General features: G+C 37.9%; 1 protein-coding gene and 1 pseudogene across 2 annotated transcripts; both read left to right on the forward strand.

The window, feature by feature from the left end:
• Positions 1–777: 777 nt before the first annotated feature.
• On the forward strand, positions 778–1,724 carry LOC103264953 (annotated as a pseudogene). The gene has a single exon (XR_002482204.1). The product of XR_002482204.1 is annotated as a ubiquitin recognition factor in ER-associated degradation protein 1 pseudogene (transcript).
• A 15,925-nt stretch (positions 1,725–17,649) lies between these two features.
• Positions 17,650–18,556, forward strand: LOC103264963 (olfactory receptor 11A1). The gene is given in 2 exon segments (XM_008062659.1): positions 17,650–17,939; positions 17,941–18,556. Coding segments are annotated over 2 exon segments (906 nt in total).
• Positions 18,557–22,238: the final 3,682 nt, after the last annotated feature.

Here is a 22,238-nt window from a genome sequence, read left to right on the forward strand (position 1 = left end):
GCCAACGCACTGTTTCCCAGGTTGGGTAGGATGTCAAGTCATTTCAGACTTCAAGGGAGAGTGAGCAAACATGACAAGGAGGGTGGAGTGGCTCTGTGGTGGCTTGGGACCACAGGGTGGAGTATGGCAGAAGCTTGGCTGGGGGGAGCAGGTCAGCAGGTAGGGGAGGTTCAAAGGCAACAAAGCCTCAGGGATAGAAGAGTGCTGTGGCTACTCTCTTCTGGCGCAGGACATACTCTAGAAGTCATTCTGGCTTCAAGATGGCACAGCACAGTAGCAGTGCAGGCCACAGGGTGGGGTGAGTGGTGATTGGGGATGGAACATAGCTTTAGCGCCTTCTCTTGAGGGAGCACAGTTGTGTAGACTCCAAGCAGCTCACTCAGCAGCATTTAGCATCTGTGAGGGCTACAAGTGGTCCCAGTGGTGAGGACTATGGGCGATCACAGTGGTCATTGTGGTGACTGGTGGTGGGCTGGAGTCCTCTTGTTTGCCTCTTTTCTGTGGGGAGAAGTCCCTCCTGGTTCCCAGCTGACCCAAATGTGGGATAGGGTGACAGAGGTGAAGTGTTTTCTTTCCTTTTCTCTGTGACCATCCTGGGCTTTTGTGCTCTACAGTGGTTTTGTTTCTCCTATGATGTACTCTGATGCTCATCTCATGTTATTTTCATGAAAATGTAGTTGTTGGGCATCAGTGTGGTGGTGGTGGCAAGGAAAGTGCTCGGCGGATCCCTTCCCGGTGTTTTCTGAGAAAAGCAGCATCTACCACACAGTGTCCATTATGTTCTCTTTCAACATGTTCGATTACTGGATTCCCTGGGTCTTCCAAAACCGCATCTCCACACAGTACCGCTGCTTCTCAGTGTCCCATGCTAGCAGGGTCTAATGGCAGTAATTATGTCACCCTCAGCCCTTGATCAACTTAGCTGACTTAACATTACCTATTCTATGCTATTCAAACTGACTAATAAGAATTCAGACCGCATGATGCACTGTGGCATGCTGGAGTTTGTGGCTGATGAGGGCATCTGCTACCTCCCACATGGATGATTCAGAACTTGCTCTTGGAAGAAGGAGGCCTGGTCCAGGTGGAGAGTGTCAATTTTCAAGTGACCACCTACTCCGAATTCCAGCCTCAGAGCCCTGTTTTCTTGGACATCACCAATGCCAAAGCTGTATTAGAAAATGCGCTGAGAAACTTTGCCTGTCTGACCACTGGAGATGTGACCGCCATCAACTATAATGAGAAGATCTATGAATTGCGACTGATGGAGACCAAACCTGACAAGGCTATGTCCATCATTGAGTGTGACATGAATGTGGACTTTGATGCTTCGCTAGGCTACACAGAACCTGAAAGACAAGTCCAGCACGATGAGTTGACAGAAGGTGACACTGACCACAGTGGTTATGCTGGAGAGCTGGGCTTCCAGGCCTTCTCCAGGTCTGGAAATAGGCTAGATGGAAAGAAGAAAGGAGTCGAGCCTAGCCCCTCCCCAATCAAGCCTGGAGACGTTAAAAGAGGAATTCCCAGTTATGAATTTAAACTTGGTAAGATCACTTACCAAGTTCATCAGAAATTCATGTCCACTGTTCAAAAGGTTGAAGAGGATGAAGCTGGATGCAGATTTGTCCCTTTCTCTGGAGAAGGACAGTCATTGTGTGAAAAGGGAAGAAAGCCTTGAGCTGGAACTGTTAGCTGATTGAAAAACAGTAAAAGAATCATTGCAACATACTGGCTTTCAGTTACTAGTGCCGTCATGGATGAAGCTCATCAGAGAACGGTCTGTTACTTGAGGCTGGTTTAGAGTCACCTAAGAACTACTGAGTTTGACTTGGAAGTGGAGCTGCAGCATTTCCTAGTTGTGTGCTTGCTTTCAGGAAAGAGAAAGAGCTGTCTCTGAGGTCCTGTGGGCAGCCAACCCCTCACCACTTCACACTTTCAGCTCTAGGGGGCTCCCACTGCCTCAGTAGGAGCAAAGCCCCCTAATTCCTGACAACACCAATGGAAGGCTGAAGGCCCAAGAGAATTGTCTAACTTGGAGGTTTTCCTTCTCTTTCTTCTTTAATCCTTTCCCCAGGTTGATTGCATCGGTGTTGTCTTTGGACTTGAAAAAAGTGGATTAAGTAGCTATGTGCTTTATAAATAGTGGCTGTCCCACTACTCTGGCTGCAGTTTGAGTGTTTGAGAAAGGGTATTTCTGTTTTTACTTTAAAGATTTTTTTTTCAAAAGCACCACTCCTCAGAAGCTGATCTGAATGAGTTGCACTTTTATTTTGATTTCTTATGGAAATAACTGATGCCATAGTGAACCTGTTCTAAAGTAAAGTAACTCCATGGAGGAGCACAAATGTGAATGTTAGAATGAATATATGCTAAATATGTGTTCCTCTTTCTCTTTCTTTTATACCTCCAACTCTCAATTTTAATTTATTAAAACAACCAAGGTTCTGCTGGCCTGCCTTTATTTTTGATTAGTATTAACTTGGGCTTAGATCTTTATCTTCTAAAATGTAAGATCTTTTGCCATGCTAATCCAATTATCTTAAACTTGTACCCTGATAATAATTCTGAATCAAGAAGTTCAAATAAAAACAGGCAATGACTAAAAAGCAAAACAAAGCAAAAATGTGGTTGTTTATGTATTCATTTGGCTGTCTTTGTGGAGAGACAAGCCTAGGGACTTCTAGTTAGCCATATTGCTGACATCTAAAACTATGAATTGTAAAGGTTCACTTGCATTAATAAATATAATGAAATACAAAATCTAGTGTTTTCAGTGTGGAAAAGTTCTTGTGAATAGAAATATAAAGTCAGACAAATTGAAAGAACACTTTAGGTCTATTTATTCTGAAAATACATTAAAACAAGTTGTAAGTATATACTTTTTGTGTGTGTGTGTGTGTGAAGAACAAACTGAGACACTCACTCATAATCATGATTTGCTGATTCACTGAAATCTTTTTGTAGTGCACACAGATTGCTTCTAGATTGCCAAACAAAAGAAGTATGATTTGAAGGAGATTTAGCCAAGTCATTTTCTCTGAAAATGGAACAGGTGGTTGGTGGATATAAACTCCAGAAAAACTTCAAGCTATTTCTTGGATATAGATGAAATTTTTTCTGAGGTAGTTATATTTCTTTAAACATTTTGGAGTAAATCATCGAGGAATAGCATTTCTCTTGGATGTGTAACTGGTGAAACTGCAGACATTTCTCAATCTAGCACCTTTTAAAAAATCCTGTTTGCCTTGCCCATGCTGATGCTATCGGAGAATTCTTGTACTATAAGATATTTTTGGAAACTATGAAAGTTAATTGATATTTTGGAAATTATTGTTTTTCCTAAAGAAAACTTTGGAAAGAAAATCTTCGCACTGCTCAGATGAAGCTTCTATGGTGTTTGGTGATGCATCTGGTATTGATACTTTAGTGATGAAGAGAGCTCTCACTTTCTTGCTCATTACACTTTATTTTTATTTTATTTTATTTTTTTTGAATTGGAGTCTCACTCTGTCGCCCAGACTGGAGTGCAGTGGCCGCTCCCGGCCACCACAGCCTCGACCTGCTGGGCTCCGGCCATCCTTCCGCCTCAGCCTTCCAAGTAGCTGGAACTACAGGTGTGCGCTACCACACCTGGCTAATTTTTGATTTATTGTAGAGATGAAGTCTCACCAGTTGCCCAGGCGGGTCTCGAACCTGCGGGCTCAGGCAATCCACTCACCTCAGCCTCCCGAGGCGCAGGATTACAGGCTGAGCCACCGAGCCTGGCTGTTCACTACACTTTATACCAGCATTCTCTGGCAACACAATTGTTTCCAACAGCACTGAAAGTCAATAGCCTTAATAGGCATCAGAAGTTATGAGAAGCTGGGCTTCATGTTGTTACAGGCCAAGAAGAGGCCATTTTGTTTACATTAGATCAGTCATTTAGAAAATACTTAGAAACTTGCTTTGTAGCTGAATTGGGCTAAAGGTAGAAGCCACTTGAATTTAAAAGTGCACATTTTTCCTTTCCCCTCATCACTGCCCTTGGAATACAGCACTGCTTCTCCTCTTCTAACACAACCTTGCCTCACTGGTTTGTAAGACCAATTTTATCTAGCAAGCTGGTGCTAAAGTAAAATGCAGTTGTTCACAACAAGTTAGAGAAATAAGGGAGTTACATGTCCCTGAAGAAGTCTTTATGAGATTAAAATGGACTCTGTTGAAACTTCTTGCTCCCTCTGTTATAAGCCAGGACTCTGGAAACAGGGGTTTGTTACAATTGTCTTTTAAAACAATTTAAACCTATCATTTTTAGATATTGTGGCTTTCCCTTCCTTTCAAATGTTGCAATTGTCTGCTTCTTCCTCAAAAAAAATTGAAAAAAAAAATGTTGTAAATGCCAAAATGTTATCTAAATTGTCAGCATGACTAGGAAACTTTGTGTCGTGTCAGTGGTCACATATTAGAAAATGTTAACATAGATCTTGAGTTATGCTAAATTAAAATGCACATAGGCTTTGAACTTGGGGTGGGTGAAGGGCTATGAAATTGAGTATAAATACTGAATGAATTTTTGTTGCTTTCAGCAGGTTTTTTTGGTAATGATGTTGCCTCATCTCCCTGTAATCCAGTTGCAGACTAAACTTATTTTGTCCCAACTTTCTGTCTCGTCTTTAATTGACTGTGAGGAAAACAGCCACTTTATTGAATTGGACCATAAAAGTATCCTTAAATTTAAAAAAAGGATGATATAAGGTGCTTGTTTACCACATAAAATTTGTCTGGTGTTCATGGCTTCCAGGAGAAGTTTAATTTTTAAAATGAAAATTTTATGTTTGCTATTCAGACAGATATTTTTGATCATGAAAATAAAAAGGTATTTTCTGTATTTTTAAATTACTTTTAGAAACTTAAAATAATTTAATCAAATTTTCTTTTTAACTAAAATGGCGATATGCAATTCCTAATCAAGACTTTCAAATTATATTATCTTAAAATTATTTTTTTAGTTTCTTAAAGGTATAATTGACAAATAGAACTGCATATGTTTATGGTGTAAAGTGCAATATTTTAATATATGTATACATTGTGACATGACTAAATTAAGCAAACTAGCTTATCTATCACTCCATGTATTTTTTTTTTTTGTGGTGAGAAGTTTAAGATTTACTCTCTTAAGCAATTTTCAAGTATACAGCAATTTACTATTAATACAGTCACTGTGCTATGTAGTATATCTCTAGAATTTATGCACTCTGCCTAACTAAAACTTTGTACCCCTTGACCAACATCTCTTTTTTCCACCCATTCACCCTCAGCCCCTTGCAACCACCATTCTAGTCTCTGTTTCTATGAGTTTGACTTTTCTATATTCCACATGTAAGTGACAATATTTGTCTTTTTGTGCCTGGCTTGTTTTACTTACCATAATTGTCTCCAGGTTTATCCATGTTCTTGTAAATGATAGGATTTCCTTCTCTATTTAAGGCCGAATACTTTTCCACTATGTATATACATATCACATTTTAAAATCAGTTCAGCCAGGCTCGGTGGCTTAGCCTGTAATCCCGCACCTTTGGGAGGCTGAGTGAGTGGATTGCCTGAGCCTGCAGGTTCTAGACCTGCCTGGGCAGCGAGACCTCATCTCTACAATAAATCAAAAAATCAGCCGGGCGTGGTAGCGCATGCCTGTAATTCCAGCTACTTGGAAGGATGAGGCGGAAGGATCGCCGGAGCCCAGCAGGTCGAGGCTGCGGTGGCTGGGAGCGGCCACTGCACTCCAGTCTGGTTGACAGAGTAAGACTCCAACTCAAAAAATAAATAAATAAATAAATAAATAAAAATAAAAAATAAAATCAGTTCATTCATCGATGGACACTTAATTTGGTTCCACATCTTGGTTATTATTAATAGTTGAAAGTATTATAGTCACCATTATGAGTGCAACTAAAAATTAACAGTTTTCTTGATGTAGCTAGAGGATAGTCTCTTTCTATATCATGTATTTCTGCACTACATGACTTCTTTGTAATGAGCATCTTTTGTCATTATAATGAGAAAAAATTGGGTTTTGTTAAATGTAAGTATTTTGGCAGCAGTCTGATCTTTGTAATTATACTTGATGAAAGCTAATGTAATCAAATAAACCAACGCTTGTTCATTACTTTACATGTCATTAGGTGAATTACACATCAGAACAGCCCTCTGAGGGAAGCAAAAAGGTTTTATTGTTCTTTGGTCACCTCTCCAGGACTCTCATTGGCTTAGTGACTTGCCTAATTGATGCTAACAAGTGGAAGAGCATGCAGTCCACAAACTGCAAAACTGGTGCCATGTCCCTAGGGTAATATTAACATGAAAATATCATTTCTTTTCCATAAGGAAAAGCTGAACAATTGAAGGAACAGGCAGCATATGGGCATATTGGATATCAGAAAGTGATTCTTTCATGTAAAATGTGCCAGAGAAAAATCACAAAAATCAAATATCTGAACTTAATGCTGTAAAATGCTATATATAACAGGCAAAAGAAAATGATTGAAGACTGTTTTCTATTGAATATTGCTACAGTTTTGCTTTCTTTTGACTTCTCTTGTGACATCCTTGCTTGGGTGGCAGACCATTCATATCTGAGATAACAACATCTTAAAAACTTCCTTGACATATTTGTTGTGGAGTGTGAAGATGAGAAAGTTGAAAGGTGGGGTAATGACTGAATAGAAAATAGCCACAATCTTGTTGCTATTTCATTCATAGGTATACATGAATATGATAATGTCAAAGTGAATGGGTACCATAGAAAGGTGGACCGTGACGGTAGAAAAGATCTTGCATCAGCAAGAAGCTAAGGCCATAGCTAAAACTATGATAAGATTTGGGCATAAGAAGCCATGGTAAAGACAAGAACTCCTTGAATAATGACAGTGCTAAAAGCATAGCCCACCACTTGGATGATAAATGTGCAGGAAAGGCAGAACATCTGATCAGCATCACAGAAGTGGTGGATCTGGTTGAAAGTGCAGAGAGATTTGTGCAAGAAAGAATGAGGTAAACATGGGACAAAGGATTCATATAGACCAGCAAACCCCAGCCAAAGTCTCACAAGTTTAGGGACTGAGCAACAGTGGGTAGTGGAATGGGTGACAAATGGCAGTATAGTGGTCAAAGGGTTTGATGGTGAGGATGAAGAGTTCAATGACAACCAAAAAAAAGTAGTACTAAGTGATCCTGAAACTGAACTGACCTCTTGGGATCTTAGAAAATTGGTCAGCATTTTGGTCACAGTGACTGTGGTATACTAGAACTCTACAAAGGAGAGATGGAAGATGAAGAAATACGTGGGAGTGGGAAAATGCCCATCTAAGGTCACAGTGAGCACTATTAGTGTATTGACTACCAAGAACAAGAGGTAGACCAAAATGAAGAGGTAGAAGAAAGCAGTTGGACACATGGGAAGTTGGAAAATCTTAAGAAGACAAATTCAGTGATCAATGTGTGGCTGGCTCATTCCATTCAGCCTGATGGATCAATTGGACAAGGAAAGGAATGGGATATTTGAAGATCTTAAGATGTTTTCAATTATGTTATATCTCTATTCCCTCATTCTAGACATACACTCACATGTATTCTCTCAGTACAATCGGCTATATCCATGTGTCCCATATCTGTGGATTCAACCAACTGCAATAGAAAATATCTGGAAAAAACAAAAACAAAACAAGGAAAAGTAATAATACAACAACAAAAATATACAAATAAAAATATAGTATAACAGCTATTTATAAGGCACTTATATTGTTTAAGGTATTATAAATAATGTTGAGCTGACTTAATGCACATATACAGAAGGATGTGCATAAGTTATATGAAAATGCTATGCTATTTTATATAAGGACTTGAGCATCCATGGATTTTGGTATCTGCAAGGGCCTAGGAATCAATCCCCTTTGGATACGAAGGGACAATTGTATTCCCTTTAATTCACTCTTTGGCTGCCCCTCAGCTTCTGCAAGAGAGTACTCTACTTTTTTGAAAAGTATTTAAAGCCATCCCTCTTCCCTCATTGAAATAGATATTGAAGTGCCTCATTTCCCAGAAATTATCTTCAAATTGATTAGAGGTGAGAACTCTGCACCAATGACTCTAGTTAGTGCATGTAACATATCCTGCCTGTAATACAAACTGACTTTTTTCTACAGAAAAAACAGCAATTTTATATAATTTCATCAAATATCTCTAAGGATTGCTTAGTGTGTACTCTTGAGCCCTCTCTGATTCTAAGATTCTTTAGCTATCAGGAATGCAGAAGATGTGGAATTGTATCATTCTTTTTTCTGCCTGTTTTGTACACATGATGAAGCCAGTGGCTCTAGAGGTCTTGCATCTTTAGATCTCAGAAGGTAGGGATAGAGTGAGAGTGTGTTTCTCTTTGTACAGGTTTTAATAGAGGACAGAATAGAGGCACTTCATGAAGACACCTGGATTCTCACTATCATAGGAAGAACAGGGAAGATCATGCCCAACAGAGGGTAAGGAAGGGAACACATTTCAAAATAAAAGGGTGAATTTAGGATGAAATTCATTGGTGGAAATTTTGGGGTGGATTAAGGTATTTGGAAGAAGAATAGCTATTATTGATATGTGCTCAAACCCAAAGTGACCAGAAAAGAAAACCTCAGGGGGAAATATAGGCTTGAAGGGTTAATGTTAACATTGGGATAGTTGAAGATGACAGTACTGACGTTATCAAGACTAGATTTACACAGATGTCCAACTCTTGAAAGTTTCTTACTTTGAGGTGAAATATCTTTACAATGAGAACTACAAAACATTTCTTGGAGAAATCAAAGATGGCACAAACAAATGGAAGAACATCCCATGTCATTGATAATTGGAGGAACCAATATCATTAAGATGTTCATCCTACCCATGGCAGTCTTCAGATTCAATGAAATTCCTATCAAACTACCAGTAACATTTTTCTCAGACCCAGAAAAGACAATACTTAAATTCTTATGGAAGCAAAAAGAGTCCAAATAGCTAAAGCAATCCTCAGCAAAAAGAACAAAGCTGGTGGCATCACAATCCCAATCTTTAAATTTAACTACAAGGCTACAGTAACCAAACAGCATGACACAGGTACAAAAATAGACACATAGCCCAATGAAACAAATCAGAGAATCCAGAAATAAAACCACAGGCCTTCAATCAGCTCATCTTTAACAAAGCGGACAAAAACAAACACTGGGGAAAGAAAACCATATCTAGCAATAATGCTAAGAAAACTGGCTAAACACATGCAAAAGAATGAAACTGGACCCCTACTTGTCACCATGAGCAAAATGAAAGCAATGTATCCAGGACTTAAAACTTCAAACTATAAGAATCTTACAGGAAAACTTACAGATGACTTTTCTGGATATTAACCTAGGCATTAAATTCATGACCAAGACCAAAAAACAAATGCAACAAAAACAAAAATTGGCAGATGGTACCATATCAAGTCAAAAAGTTTTTGCACAGTAAAATAAACCACCAAGAGAGTAAAGAAACAAACCACAGAATGGGAAAGAATATTTGCAGTCTATGAATCTGACAAAGGCCTAACATCCAGGCTCTGTAAGAAACTCAAATGAATTGACAGAAAAAAGCCCCGACAACCCCATTAAAAATAAGCAAAGATCATGAACAGACAGTTCTCAAAGGAAGAGACACATACAGCCAACAAACATGAAAAAATACTCAGCTTCACTAATCATAAGAGAAATGCAAATCAAAACTACAATGAAATACCATCTCACATTGGTCAAGGTGGCTATCATTAAAAAGTCAAAAAAACCACAGGTATTGGCAAGGTAGTGGAGAAAAGGGAATGCTTGTATACAGCTGGTAGGATGCAAACTAGTTCAACCTTTGTGCACAGCAGTGTAGAGATTTCTCAAAGAACTAAAAATTGAGCTACCATTCGACCCAGAAATCCCACTCCTTGGATTATACCCAGAAGAATATAAATTGCTCTACCAAAAAGACACCTGCATGCATATGTTTATTGCAGCGCTATTTATAATAGCAAAAACATGAAACCAACCCAGATGCCCATCAAAAGTGAACTGGATAAAGAAAATGTGGTACATATACACTGTGGAATACTACGTAGTCATACAGAACAATAAATCATGTCCTTTGTAGCAACATGGATGCAGCCGGAGACCATTATTCTAAGTGAACTACCATAGAAATAGAAAACTGAATATTGCACATTCTGACTCACAAGCAGGCCCTAAGCATTAGACACACAAGCACAAGGGTGAGAACAGCTGATGCTGGACACTGCTAAGGGAGGGAGGGAGGGTGGAGAGACAATAGATACACAGCCATCCATTGGGTACCATGTCCACTACTGGGGGGAAAGAGGACTCACTAGGAGCCTAAACCCCACCTTCATGCAATATACTTCTGTACCAAACCCTCATATGTACTCCATGACTCTAAAATAAGCTTTTTTAAAAAATAAAGTTTCTTTCTTTGAAGTGCCTCTAAAAATGAAAATATCAAAAAAACTCATCGCTAAGAGTTATGCTAACACACTATACATTAAAATCCATGGGAAATTTTTCCGATACAATGTAAGGTGAAAGAAATGATATGATGCAAAACCGAGTATCCAATATTGTCTGGTACATATTCCCAATATGTCAGATTACCAGTGACCTTAAGTGTAAGTTTCTGTTTCTGTTTCCAAATATCTTACAACAAACATATTTTAATATCATATAATGTTGCTTTCTTTTGTTATTAAAATATTTATTTTATTTTAATATCAGAAATATATTGAGGTGAGAAAAACTAGAAAAATTGACAAATATTAAGAAGAAAATGAGAATCACTTGGCATTTCTCTATTTAGTGATGCACGTTATTTATATTTTGGAGTATTTATTTGCTGGCTATTTTGCTTGCATGCATGTATTTATACACACATTTGTGCAAACATACATATACACTTAAGGCATCATAAAAGTAAATGATCTTAGCTGTTCATCCTCTATGTTCCATTCTCTTAAAATCATGCTGGTCCAGGCCCTCAGCTCCGTCTCTCTGGTGCCACCTCTCATCAAGCTCCCCATGCTAGAAATATGAATTCATGTTTAATGACTTCTTCTTTTCTCCTTTCCTCCATTTTTTGGTCAAGCAAATAGTTCAGGAAATCCCTGGAAAAAGACAATTTCCTTAGGGCCTACTGTGTCTTTTAAGGCTTCTCTCCAGTAAATCTGTAATTGGTTCTCAGGGGCCTCTCCGTTCTTGGTAATTGTCATTTCTCCCTTGTGATAGAGAAATCATCCTATAATGAAAGGACACAATATAGAAAAAGAGATGGAGGGTGGAATAGAGAATGGCTCAGGAGCTAGAAATGGTGTCATTTCTAATCAATGGTCTGTATTATTTCAGATTAGGCTCAACGAGGGAGGAAGCTGGAGGCAGGAAACTCCCACATTCTGAAGTCTTTGGTAAATCTTAGCACATATTCGCTTCAGTCTTGCCTTTAAAGAGCAGAAATTCTCTTTCAGGTGAGTTTTCTATTTTTATGTAATTCTTTATAGCTTAGTTCACACATCCTTTAAAAAAAACTAAAGGGCTGGTCTTTATAACTGTTTCTTTTCTAATCAGTAGCAGATTTCAGTTAACCCAGAGAGTTGAAAAGTCTTTTCTAAAATATCATTTCAGGAAATCTCAGTCTTTCTCCATAAACTTAGTGCTGCTGTTTCCTCCATTGGATCTTAAAAAAGCCAGTGTTCACATGGTTGGTTCCATGTTTTTGCTATTGTGAATAGAGCTGCAACAAACATACGTGTGCACGTATCTTTTTTGTAGAATGATTTGAATTCCTCTGGGCGTATTCCCAATAGGGGAATTGCTGGGTCATGTGGAAAATCAATTTCTAGTTCTTTCAGACATATACACCATGGAATATTATGCAGCCATAAAGAAGGACAAACATATGGACTTCACAGCAACTTAGATGGATTTAGAATCGATCATACTCAGTGATCTATCACAGAAACAAAGAACAGAGTACCATATGTTCTCACTCATGAGCAGACCTTGAACAATTATAATACTATAAGAAAGGGATTGGCAGCAGTGGGAAACTGACAGGAGTGGGGGGGGTGGATTGGCAGTTGAGGGAAACTGCTAAGGAGGGAGAGGCACACCTCATCAGTAAGGGTACCGGCATAATCAACATTTGTATACCTAATCCTGGACTGTACCCCACATTTTTATAATAAAAAAAGAAGTTAATATATTTAAAAAGCTATTGTCCAGTCCTTCCTAATGGATAGGAGCTTATTTCCTTTATTTCCACTGTCTTGGAGCTGGGGAACAGTAGGCATTCATGCTCTCCAAACTTCAGTTGGTATGTTATGAAGCAAGAAGAAGTAGGACACCCACGGACCAATTTTTTCAAGGTGAGAATTTGTCTTTCTACTTTCTCATGGCAGGACAAAACTGGAATATGCTTAAAATCATGTTGTTTTCTTTTGAAACCTTTAAAGTATGTTTTTATACTTTATTGTAGAATAGTTACTGAAAAGATTTGAAGAGAGTTAACAGATTAAAAAAAATCAAACTTAGTTAAATTTATTTACTATTTATTTTCTGCTAATAAAAATAACACATTAAGCAGACGTTGCAAAATACATGATAATAAAATTTTCTTATTTTCCAAAGATAAATTAAAATGTACAGCTTGGTATATATAAATTCAACTTTTCTTCTTGGAATGCTCTTTGAATTGCTACTTTTAACTGAGGGCTCTATGTTATCTCAGACTGTGGGTTGAATGAGGGCTATGATTTTTATGTAGAATTGAATCTGTGAGTAGGGGTTCTTTAGATAGTACAGAGGTATTTTGCACTATTCTCATTTCTCTATCACTTAGTATGGTGATTTCAACCTCTTTCTGCATTTTTTTGGAGTTTTTCAACTGCAGATTCAACTCCATTCCTTTGAGCTTTCCAACTGTAAATGCAGCAATTTCCTCAGTTCCATGACTCCCCTCTGTTTCTAAGGGAATGGCAGCCTCTCATTCATCCTGCTGCTGCCATGTCTTTTCCATTTCTCTTTAGTCCTTACATCCCACAGTCTCCTCCTTAATTCAACTTTCTCATCACTCCTCCATTCCTTATACAATGGGGTTGGGAATGTGGTGTTTTTAAAATATAGGATGATTTTTTTTATATGAAATACATTTAATATGAAGGAACTTTCAAGTACTCCAAAGGACTATTTGGTTATAAAGTTGAAATCAGTCATACTTTCAAACACTTTTTACAAACTCTGTGACTACCATTCCCCACCTCCCCACACATTCATTTAAATTGGCAATTCAACTTGGGGATAGGAAATAGAAGTTTCCTTGTGCGTGAGGTTGATTTGCTTATGCACTAGTGGATTACACCACTTTGGCTAAATTGGAAAATAGTTTAATACCCTAAGAGTCCCATAATATTTATATTTCACTCTTTTCTTTTTTTCCCATCTAAGCTGTTATTTTCTAACCACATTCTTGAACAAATTTGCATTGTTTAGCATTTGTTCAATGGCAAAATGAAGGTAGTGTATTGTACTTTGTTCTCTCTCTTCTCATATGGGTGGGGGGCTGGAATTTTCAAAGATGGGAGACTTTTTGGTGCCTGTAGATTGCCACCCAGGTGTGTATGAGGACTGACGATTAAGTTTGTGAATGTGCTACCATGCACTTTTGTTGGCAGCACTATACAAACAATTCAATAAGGTTTCATAACCTTGGTATATCAGTGTTCCACAGCTATGTTTGTGTTGATATGTGGCAGTGTCTTGCTGAGTAGTGTTCATTATTGTTGTTGTGTATTTTTGTGTGCAGTTGTGAGAATGTCGGAGCTTCAATTAGGGCTAAAACAAACAATAAATTTCTTGTTAAATTTAGCAAGAGTGGAAGTGAAATCAGGGATCTATTATTCCAGGTTTATGGGGATAATGACATGAGGAAAACAGCAGTGTACAAATAGGTTGAATGTTTTTCTGAGGGGAGAGAAAGCATCACTGATAAAAAGAGGTCACGAGGGCCGGTAACAAGCAGAACTGACAAAAACATCGCAAACTTTGTCAAATTGTACATCAAAATTATTGACTGACTGTGAGAAGCATAGCAGACCAAATAAACATTGATAGAGAAAGAGAAGAGTCTTAACTGAAAATCTTGGCATGAGAAAGGTGTGTGCAAAAATGGTCCTGAAGAAGCTCTTGCATCATGGCAATGCACCAGTTCACACAGCACTGTCTGTGAGGGAGTTCTTAGTCAGTAAACAAATAACTGTATTGGAACACCCTCCCTACTCACCAGATCTATCCCTAAATGACTTTTTCTATACCCAAAGATAAAGGAAGTATTGAAAGGAAGATATTTTGATGACATTCAGGACACCAAGGGTAATAAGACAACAGCTCTGCTAACCATGTCAGAGAAAGAGTTCCCAAATTGCTTTGATGGGTGGACTAGGGGCACTGGCATCAGTGCATAGCTTCTCAAGGGGAGTTCTTTGAAGGTGACCATAGTGATATTCAGCAATGAGGTATGTAGCACTTTTTCTAGGATGAGTTCATCAACTTAATCGTCAAATTGTCGGGGTTTTTATGCTTCTGACTGCTGTTCCTCTTTACCCCTTAGCATTTAAAAGTGAATGGAACTTTCTTTCCTTTGATTTCTCTAACTTGCTCTTGTCCTTATTCTGTATTACCTGAAATACAGTCTCTAGGATGGCTGGAATGAGAGGGTTGATAAAATATTTCTTTGATGGAATAGATTGGAATAGGTACATGTCATGAATGGATTGGAAGAGTCACATGTCAGTTTCACAGCAAAATCATAAAACTTATGTTTGTCCTCAATATTCTGTCCTCTATTCTGCTTTCTCCTGATTTCCACTAGCTGAAAGGCTATCATAGAAAAGAAGGTTGTTTTCAAAACTTATAAACTGGAGAATGAATGATGGAAACTTTGGGAAAGCAAATCTTAGTTCACTAAAGAAACAAATTGCCAAGAGTCAGTATGGTCTACTGATGGCATTGATTTCCTGGGAGCTGGTGGTGACAAGCTATTTATTCCTGGAGGTGTTCTTGCCTGATTTGCATGCTCACCTTTCTCCTGGAGCAGAATGTTATAAAAAGAATTCAAGTCTCAGAGTGGGTTTGGACCAAATAAAATAATTTAGGCATTAAAGGAGGTACACAGAGGGAGTGTTAAATTCACATCAGGAGTGTCAAATTCACATCACAAGGAAATGTAGATGGGAACCAAGGGTAAGGGTATAGCTTCCAGAGACAGAATTTGGAAGATGGTAACAGAGCCTGTGGAATTTGATGGGCTATGGGCTATGATATACAGAACCTTTTTCTCTTGAGTTTAGGTTAGGGGAGAGGTGATTTTAAACATGAGGCATTCATTTAGAATTTAACTTTTTTGTGGGACTGTTGGGTACTATGGTAGATATAAAAATTTAGTTCCTGTGCTAAATGAACTTCTAATTTTTTGAAAAAAAGTGCATGCCATAAAATAATGAATGATCAATTCAAGGTAGCATGCATTTGCATCAGGTATTGGCTGGGTGGAGCCATTCCTTCTTTCATTCTTGTTACCTTGGATCTAGCCCTCCATAATACTGTTTACATTTAACCTGGAACATACAACCCTACTGTTTAAAAGTCTTCAGCTGGGCCTTGTAGCCTGCAGGATAAAGCTCTAGTTCCTCCTTGTGACATGAAGGTGCCCTCATGCTCTGGTCCTGGCCAGCCTCTCTTATCCTTATCTTCCCTCATTCTTCACCTCAATCTTAATGCTCCTTAAGAAGTTTCTTTTAGCTACCCTTGGCTACTACCTCTTCTTGCCTCTATGTCTACTCATGGTTTTCCTTTTACCTTCACCTCCATTCTTTCCATTTTCCACTGCAAGCCCTGGTTAGTTTTTCATCACCTCCTCCTAATACTATCTTTTTCAAGTTGAATTCATTAGTTCTCTTTCAGAGTATTGCAATTATCTATTGATGTGCCCATCTGTTATATATAACTGTAAACTTCTTAAGGGTATCTACTCGCTTTGTTTGGCCTAGTATCCTCAGCAACTAATGTAATATCTTTTATATAGCAGATACTCTACACATAATTGCTCGGGAAAGAAAGGTCTCCGTGAATCAAGGAGGTTTCATGGTAGAGAAAATTTTAAGCTGTATCTTTGAGAACTGTACTAATGAGCAGGAAAATGAAAATGGAGATTCATGCAAAATGTAGATTACACTTTAAGCAAATCTACAAAATAGTGTGCAGTGATGTCTCTCACTACCTTGAGCCCTAAGCCATCCAGTATTTTACCTCTCAGGCAACTGACTTTCTAGGCTTTTAGTATTAGAGAGAATGTAACATTTTATGTGATAATAATAATATATAGTAATGTATGTTTATTAATTTCATAACTTAGAAAATAGCACTGTTAAAATTATATATGTAAATATATGTAGGAAAATCTGCCTTTTCCTCCCTCTACCACTCCCCTCTGCTCCTAATAATTCCCTGTAATTTCATTGTCTTCAGTAAAAAACATACATTGAACCGGGCTCGGTGGCTCAGCCTGTAATCCCGCGCCTTTGGGAGGCTGAGGTGAGTGGATTGCCTGAGCCCGTGGGTTCGAGACCTCATCTCTACAATAAATCAAAAAATTAGCTGGGCGTGGTAGCGCGTGCCTGTAATTCTGGCTACTCGAAAGGCTGAGGAGGAAGGATCGCTGGAGCCCAGCAGGTCGAGGCTGCGGTGGCTGGGAGCAGCCACTGCACTCTAGTCTGGGTGCCAGAGTGAGACTCCAACTCAAAAAAACCCAAAAAAACAAAAATAACACATACATTGCTATGAATAGCATATGAAGTCTTCCCTGCAGGTATGCAGACCCATTTTCTGATCTTCAGAAGTGTCATGCCCAATTACAACTCTTTGCTTTCTCACATGCCTTTTCTGCCAGGAATATCCAGTCTCCTGCCTTTGCCTGGCCAACTCTTACCTGGCCTTTAAAACTTAGCCTACATGCCATCATCTTCAGAAAGCCTTCCCTAACCACATTCCACACTCCACATCCCCAATGTGAGTTTGGTCTTTCTTTGTTTCCACAGCACCTACTTTTTTGATATTATCATTTATCACATTAGTTGCAATTGGGAAAGATAACAGAGTTTGCTGTTGTGGTACACGTCTAGCAGGCATTTTCAGGACGCTACAAGAGGAAGGATGTGGCTGACTATAAAGATTGGAATGATAGAGGTTATTATATAATAGAGGTAGATTGAATTAATAGGGTAAAGATCTTTGAAAGACTAAAATCATGAAATTGAACAAACTCTCTTGAGCTTTGAAGAATATGCACAAATAAGGACAGTAGAGAAGGGTAGAAGTTGGGAAAGAAGTGACAAATAAAAAGGGGAACAGTTGAAGACTTGTGTGAGTGATTCTTGTTTTAGAGACTCATTTTAATCTTTTTTTAATCTTTTTTTTTAGCCCTATTAACCTTAGGCTTTGTATAGAAGATATAGAGACACAATAAAATCTCTCCTGTAATTACTGCCAAGCAGAAACGTGGATGGTTCACATGGAAATTGTCTCCATTGGAAACAAAACTATTATTGAATTTGTCCTCCTTGGCTTCTATGACATCCCTGAGCAGCATCTCCTGTTCTTTATTGTGTTCACTGTGGTCTATGCCTCCATCATCATAGGGAATGTGCTGATCGTGGTAGCGGTGGTTAGCTCCCAGAGGCTCCACAGACCCATGTATTTCTTTCTAGCTAATCTGTCCTTCCTGGAGATCCTCTACACTTCTGCAGTGATGCCAAAAATGCTGGAAGGCTTCTTGCAAGAGGCAGTCATCTCTGTGTCTGGTTGGCTCTCTAGCCACAGCTGAATGCTTCTTGCTGGCCGTTATGGCGTATGATCGCTACCTTGCAATCTGCTATCCACTCCGCTACCCACTCCTGATGGGGTCCAGATGGTGTTTGGGGCTGGTGATCACAGCCTGGGTCTCTGGCTTTATGGTGGATGGATTGGTTATGGCCCTGATGGCCCAGCTGAGGTTCTGTGGCCCCAACCACATAGACCACTTTTACTGTGACTTCATGCCTTTGGTGGACCTGGCTTGCTCAGATCCCAGAGTGGCCCAGATGACAACATTCATTCTCTCTGTTGTCTGCCTCACTGTTCCCTTTGGATTGATTCTGACATCTTATGCCCAGATTGTGATGGCAGTGCTGAGAGTTCCTGCTGGGATCAGCAGGAGAAAGGCCTTGTCCACATGCTCCTCTCACTTAGCTGTAGTAACCACATTCTATAGAACTCTCATGGTCTTGTACATTGCACCCTCTGCTCTCCACTCCCAGCTCCTCTCCAAGGTCTTTTCCCTGCTTTACACTGTGGTCACCCCCATCCTCAATCCTGTGATCTACACACTGAGGAACAAGGAGGTTCATCAGGCACTAAGAAGGATTCTCTACATTAAATAGATGGAAGCACTTGATTGAAGAAGGAGAGTAGTGAAGATTTTATTTTGGACTTTGACTTTCATTGGGAAGTCTTCCAGGATGAATTGGAAAGGAATAACTTTGTTCTATTCCAACATGCTCTTGAAACTCTCCTTTAGTTATGCTAGAAGTGAGAACTGTAGGGCAATTTTTAAGTGCTGGCTTAAAAATTATTTAAACTTTGATTAGTTCTTTATTAAATATGCCATAAATATTTAATATTAAAAATAGATAAAAAACAGCAATACCCAAACAAATCTAGAATTATTGCTGTATTACATTTCAACATTTTTTCATATATTATTGTATATTTGTATTTGTAACAAGTTAGGTCATGGAATTTGCAATCCGATTTTCCACTGAACACTATGTAATGAACAACTTTGTATATTTAACAAGTATCTACTTATTTATTCTTCTAAATGTCACAGCTAAACATAATTTGTTTATATAGTCTATTGTTGGAAATTTTTAGTTGTATTAAATTCTTTCACTATTCAAATATAGCTTACATCCAGATTTTCTTATAATAAATTTTTAAGACTTGAATTGTAAGATCTATAAGTAAGTATGTTTAAAACTCAAGCTGAATTAATTTTACTTATATTTATTATAGGTAATTTCAAACATACACTAGTTTTTAGTGAATTTTCATGTATCCATCATCCAGCTTCAATGTGAACATTTTGCTAATCTTATTTTAATTAGCTACAGCTCTTTTTTTGTTTGTTTTGCTGGAACATCTTAGTACAAATTCCAGATGTCGTATAAGTATTGTCGTGTAAGTTGTGTATGTACATATTCCACATGCAAGTTTGTAGTATGCTCTCTGACTGATAAAGACATTTCAACAAGTCATCCTACCATGCCATTACGATCCTTAACAACATTATCAATATTTCATCAATATCATCTAATACACAAGCCATGTTAAAATTTCTCCATTGATCTTTAAGTAATTTAAAAACAATCTTTAAATTAAGATACAAATAAGGTTCACACAATGCATTTTGTTGCTATCTTTCTAGTCCCTTTATAACATAGCTGACTTCTTCCCACTATTTTTCATGCCATTGACTTATTTGGGTAATTATTTTAGCAATCATTTAGAAACCAATATTTAGAAAATATTTCATTTTCTAAATTGGGATTGTTCCTTACCTGTGGTTTTTTACACTTCTATTCTTATATATTGTTTTTTATATACATTGATAGTGAGATAGAAGCTTGATTAGATCTTGGTTAATTTTTTTCAGCAAGGATATTCTATTTGTATGATTGACCAGTGAGTTCAGGTGGTATCAGTCTGATTCATCTATCACTTAGTTCCCAGTTAACCTTTTCACTTAATATTTTTATCATTCATTAATCAAAGTTGATGATGAATGTCTAAAGTGATTTAGTTATTTAAACATAATTTTCTTTAATGTTTCAAATATATTTGTAAGTGACTGTTGTAAAACCTTTGTCTGCAGATTCCTACATTAGGTTATATCAGATTCAGTTATTATTGATTTTTCTTTTTGAATATTGATAAGATTTTCCCTTGCCTTTGTGTGACTAAATATAAAATCTTCCATGATGAAGGATAATCATCTTCTTTAGTGCTTCTCACACTGCCTTCTTTGTGGCAGTTGTTCAATATATGTTTGCAGATTTAGATCACATTAAATGATAATGAGGAAAATGATGAGGGTGGAGAGAACTGTGATGATGATGGTGGTGGACAGGTATGAGAAATGCCTAGTGATAGTTATTGTCAAGTCCTTGCTCCAAAATCCCAGGACACAACTGTGAATCTTTATAAATGCACAACCCAAACTAGCAAGACGCTCAAGTAATATTTTTATATTTTCAGAAGACATAATTTTGTCTGTTTCATCTTACCTTGGGTAAAAGGTATTATAATACAGTTTAAAAATCTGCATTTTTAACAATTCTTAGTCTATAGGCTCTCTACAAAGGAGTTCTTGTACTCTTCAGAAACAAGTTCTTATGGAGGAAGTTTCTTTTCTATGTCCATATGTTCTCTTTTATCCTAACTTATTATTCCCGGAGCAGCTAAATTTGGGCTTTTGTTTCTGTCCTCAAAAATTCTATATTCTTCAATTGAGCACTGAATAAACTTGATATTACATTTTAAACTTCTACTGGTGCCCTGGATTACTGCTACCCTCTTAGCTTTCCTGACCTCCTATTGGATTTTTGACTGCCATCACTCACCTTCACAGCACTCAGAGATTGACTTGCCCTTAATATGTTATTGTTCTGGGACACCCAATGTTCAAAGAAAAAGAAAATTATTTGTATTCACCATATTCTAAGGAATAGGAGAAACTTGTTTTTAGGGCCAGAGTAGATATAGCAACTTGGATTATTCACTCAATACTCTTTCATTTAAAAATAATTTTCTTGATACATGCTGTGACGAGTCATTAGATTCAAATAAAAACATAAAAAAATTAAAAATAAATAAAAAAACCAATAACAATCAAGGAAATCGACCACGTAATAAGAAAACTTCCTACAAAAAAAAGCCCTGGTCCAGATGGCTTTCCAGCAGAATTCTACAAGACATTTAAGGAGGAGCTGATACCAATCCTACTGAAGGTATTCCAGGCGATTGAAAAAGATGGAACTCTCCCCAAATCATTTTACGAAGCCAACATCACATTGATACCCAAACCAGGTAAAGATCCAACAAAGAAAGAGAACTACAGGCCAATATCTTTGATGAACATAGATGCTAAAATTCTCAACAAGATCCTAGCAAACCGGATTCAGCAATACATCTCAAAAATCATCCATCATGACCAAGTAGGCTTCATTCCTGGCATGCAAGGCTGGTTCAATATTCGTAAAACCATAAATGTAATTAAATACATCAACAGATGTCAAAACAAAAACCACATGATCATATCACTAGATGCAGAAAAAGCTTTTGATAAAATCCAGCACCCCTTCTTGATAAAAACCCTTGAACATCTAGGCATACGGGGAACATACCTCAAAATAGTAAAAGCCATCTACGAGAAACCCACAGCCAGCATACTCCTAAATGGACAAAAATTGGAACCTGTCTGCTTTTAAACAGACCTACACAATAGTGACATGCAACCAGACCATGAGAAACATTGCTATACTTAACAAGTTATTGGTTTGCTTAGTAATAAGTTCCAGTGGGCCAACGTCTAAGGGAGCACTCTTATTCTGGCCAAGCAAAAAAAGCCTGACTGACTTCATTTCCTTACATTCCCATTCTTTCTGTAACTTCAAGATGGTATTTAAGTTTCTGTAATTCATTGGGAAGTTGGGTCTTCATTCTGAAGGCTCCGGTGTATACATGCTACATAAGCTTTGTATGCCTTTTTGGTATTAATCAATCTGACTCATGCCAGTGATTTTTCAGGGAGTTTTTAGGAGGCCAATGGCCATGGTTCCCATACTCAGTTGAACTCTGGCCTATGAAGAATGGCCAGCACTTGCATGTCACCGTCACCTCTGTGGGGCTCACCATGCCCCATAATGTTCCCTTTCATGATGGATTTTTTCTTCTATAAAAGGCACATTCCAAAACTCCCATCTCTGTATTTTTGGTTCCCTGACTCCACTACTATATTGCAGTGCAAGTTAATTCTGATGTTAACTAGGAGCAATGATCTGG

Source organism: Carlito syrichta, unplaced genomic scaffold, assembly GCF_000164805.1.
Source record: "Carlito syrichta isolate Samal-C Ts95f unplaced genomic scaffold, Tarsius_syrichta-2.0.1 Scaffold96974, whole genome shotgun sequence".
Classification (NCBI taxonomy): Eukaryota; Metazoa; Chordata; class Mammalia; order Primates; family Tarsiidae; genus Carlito; species Carlito syrichta.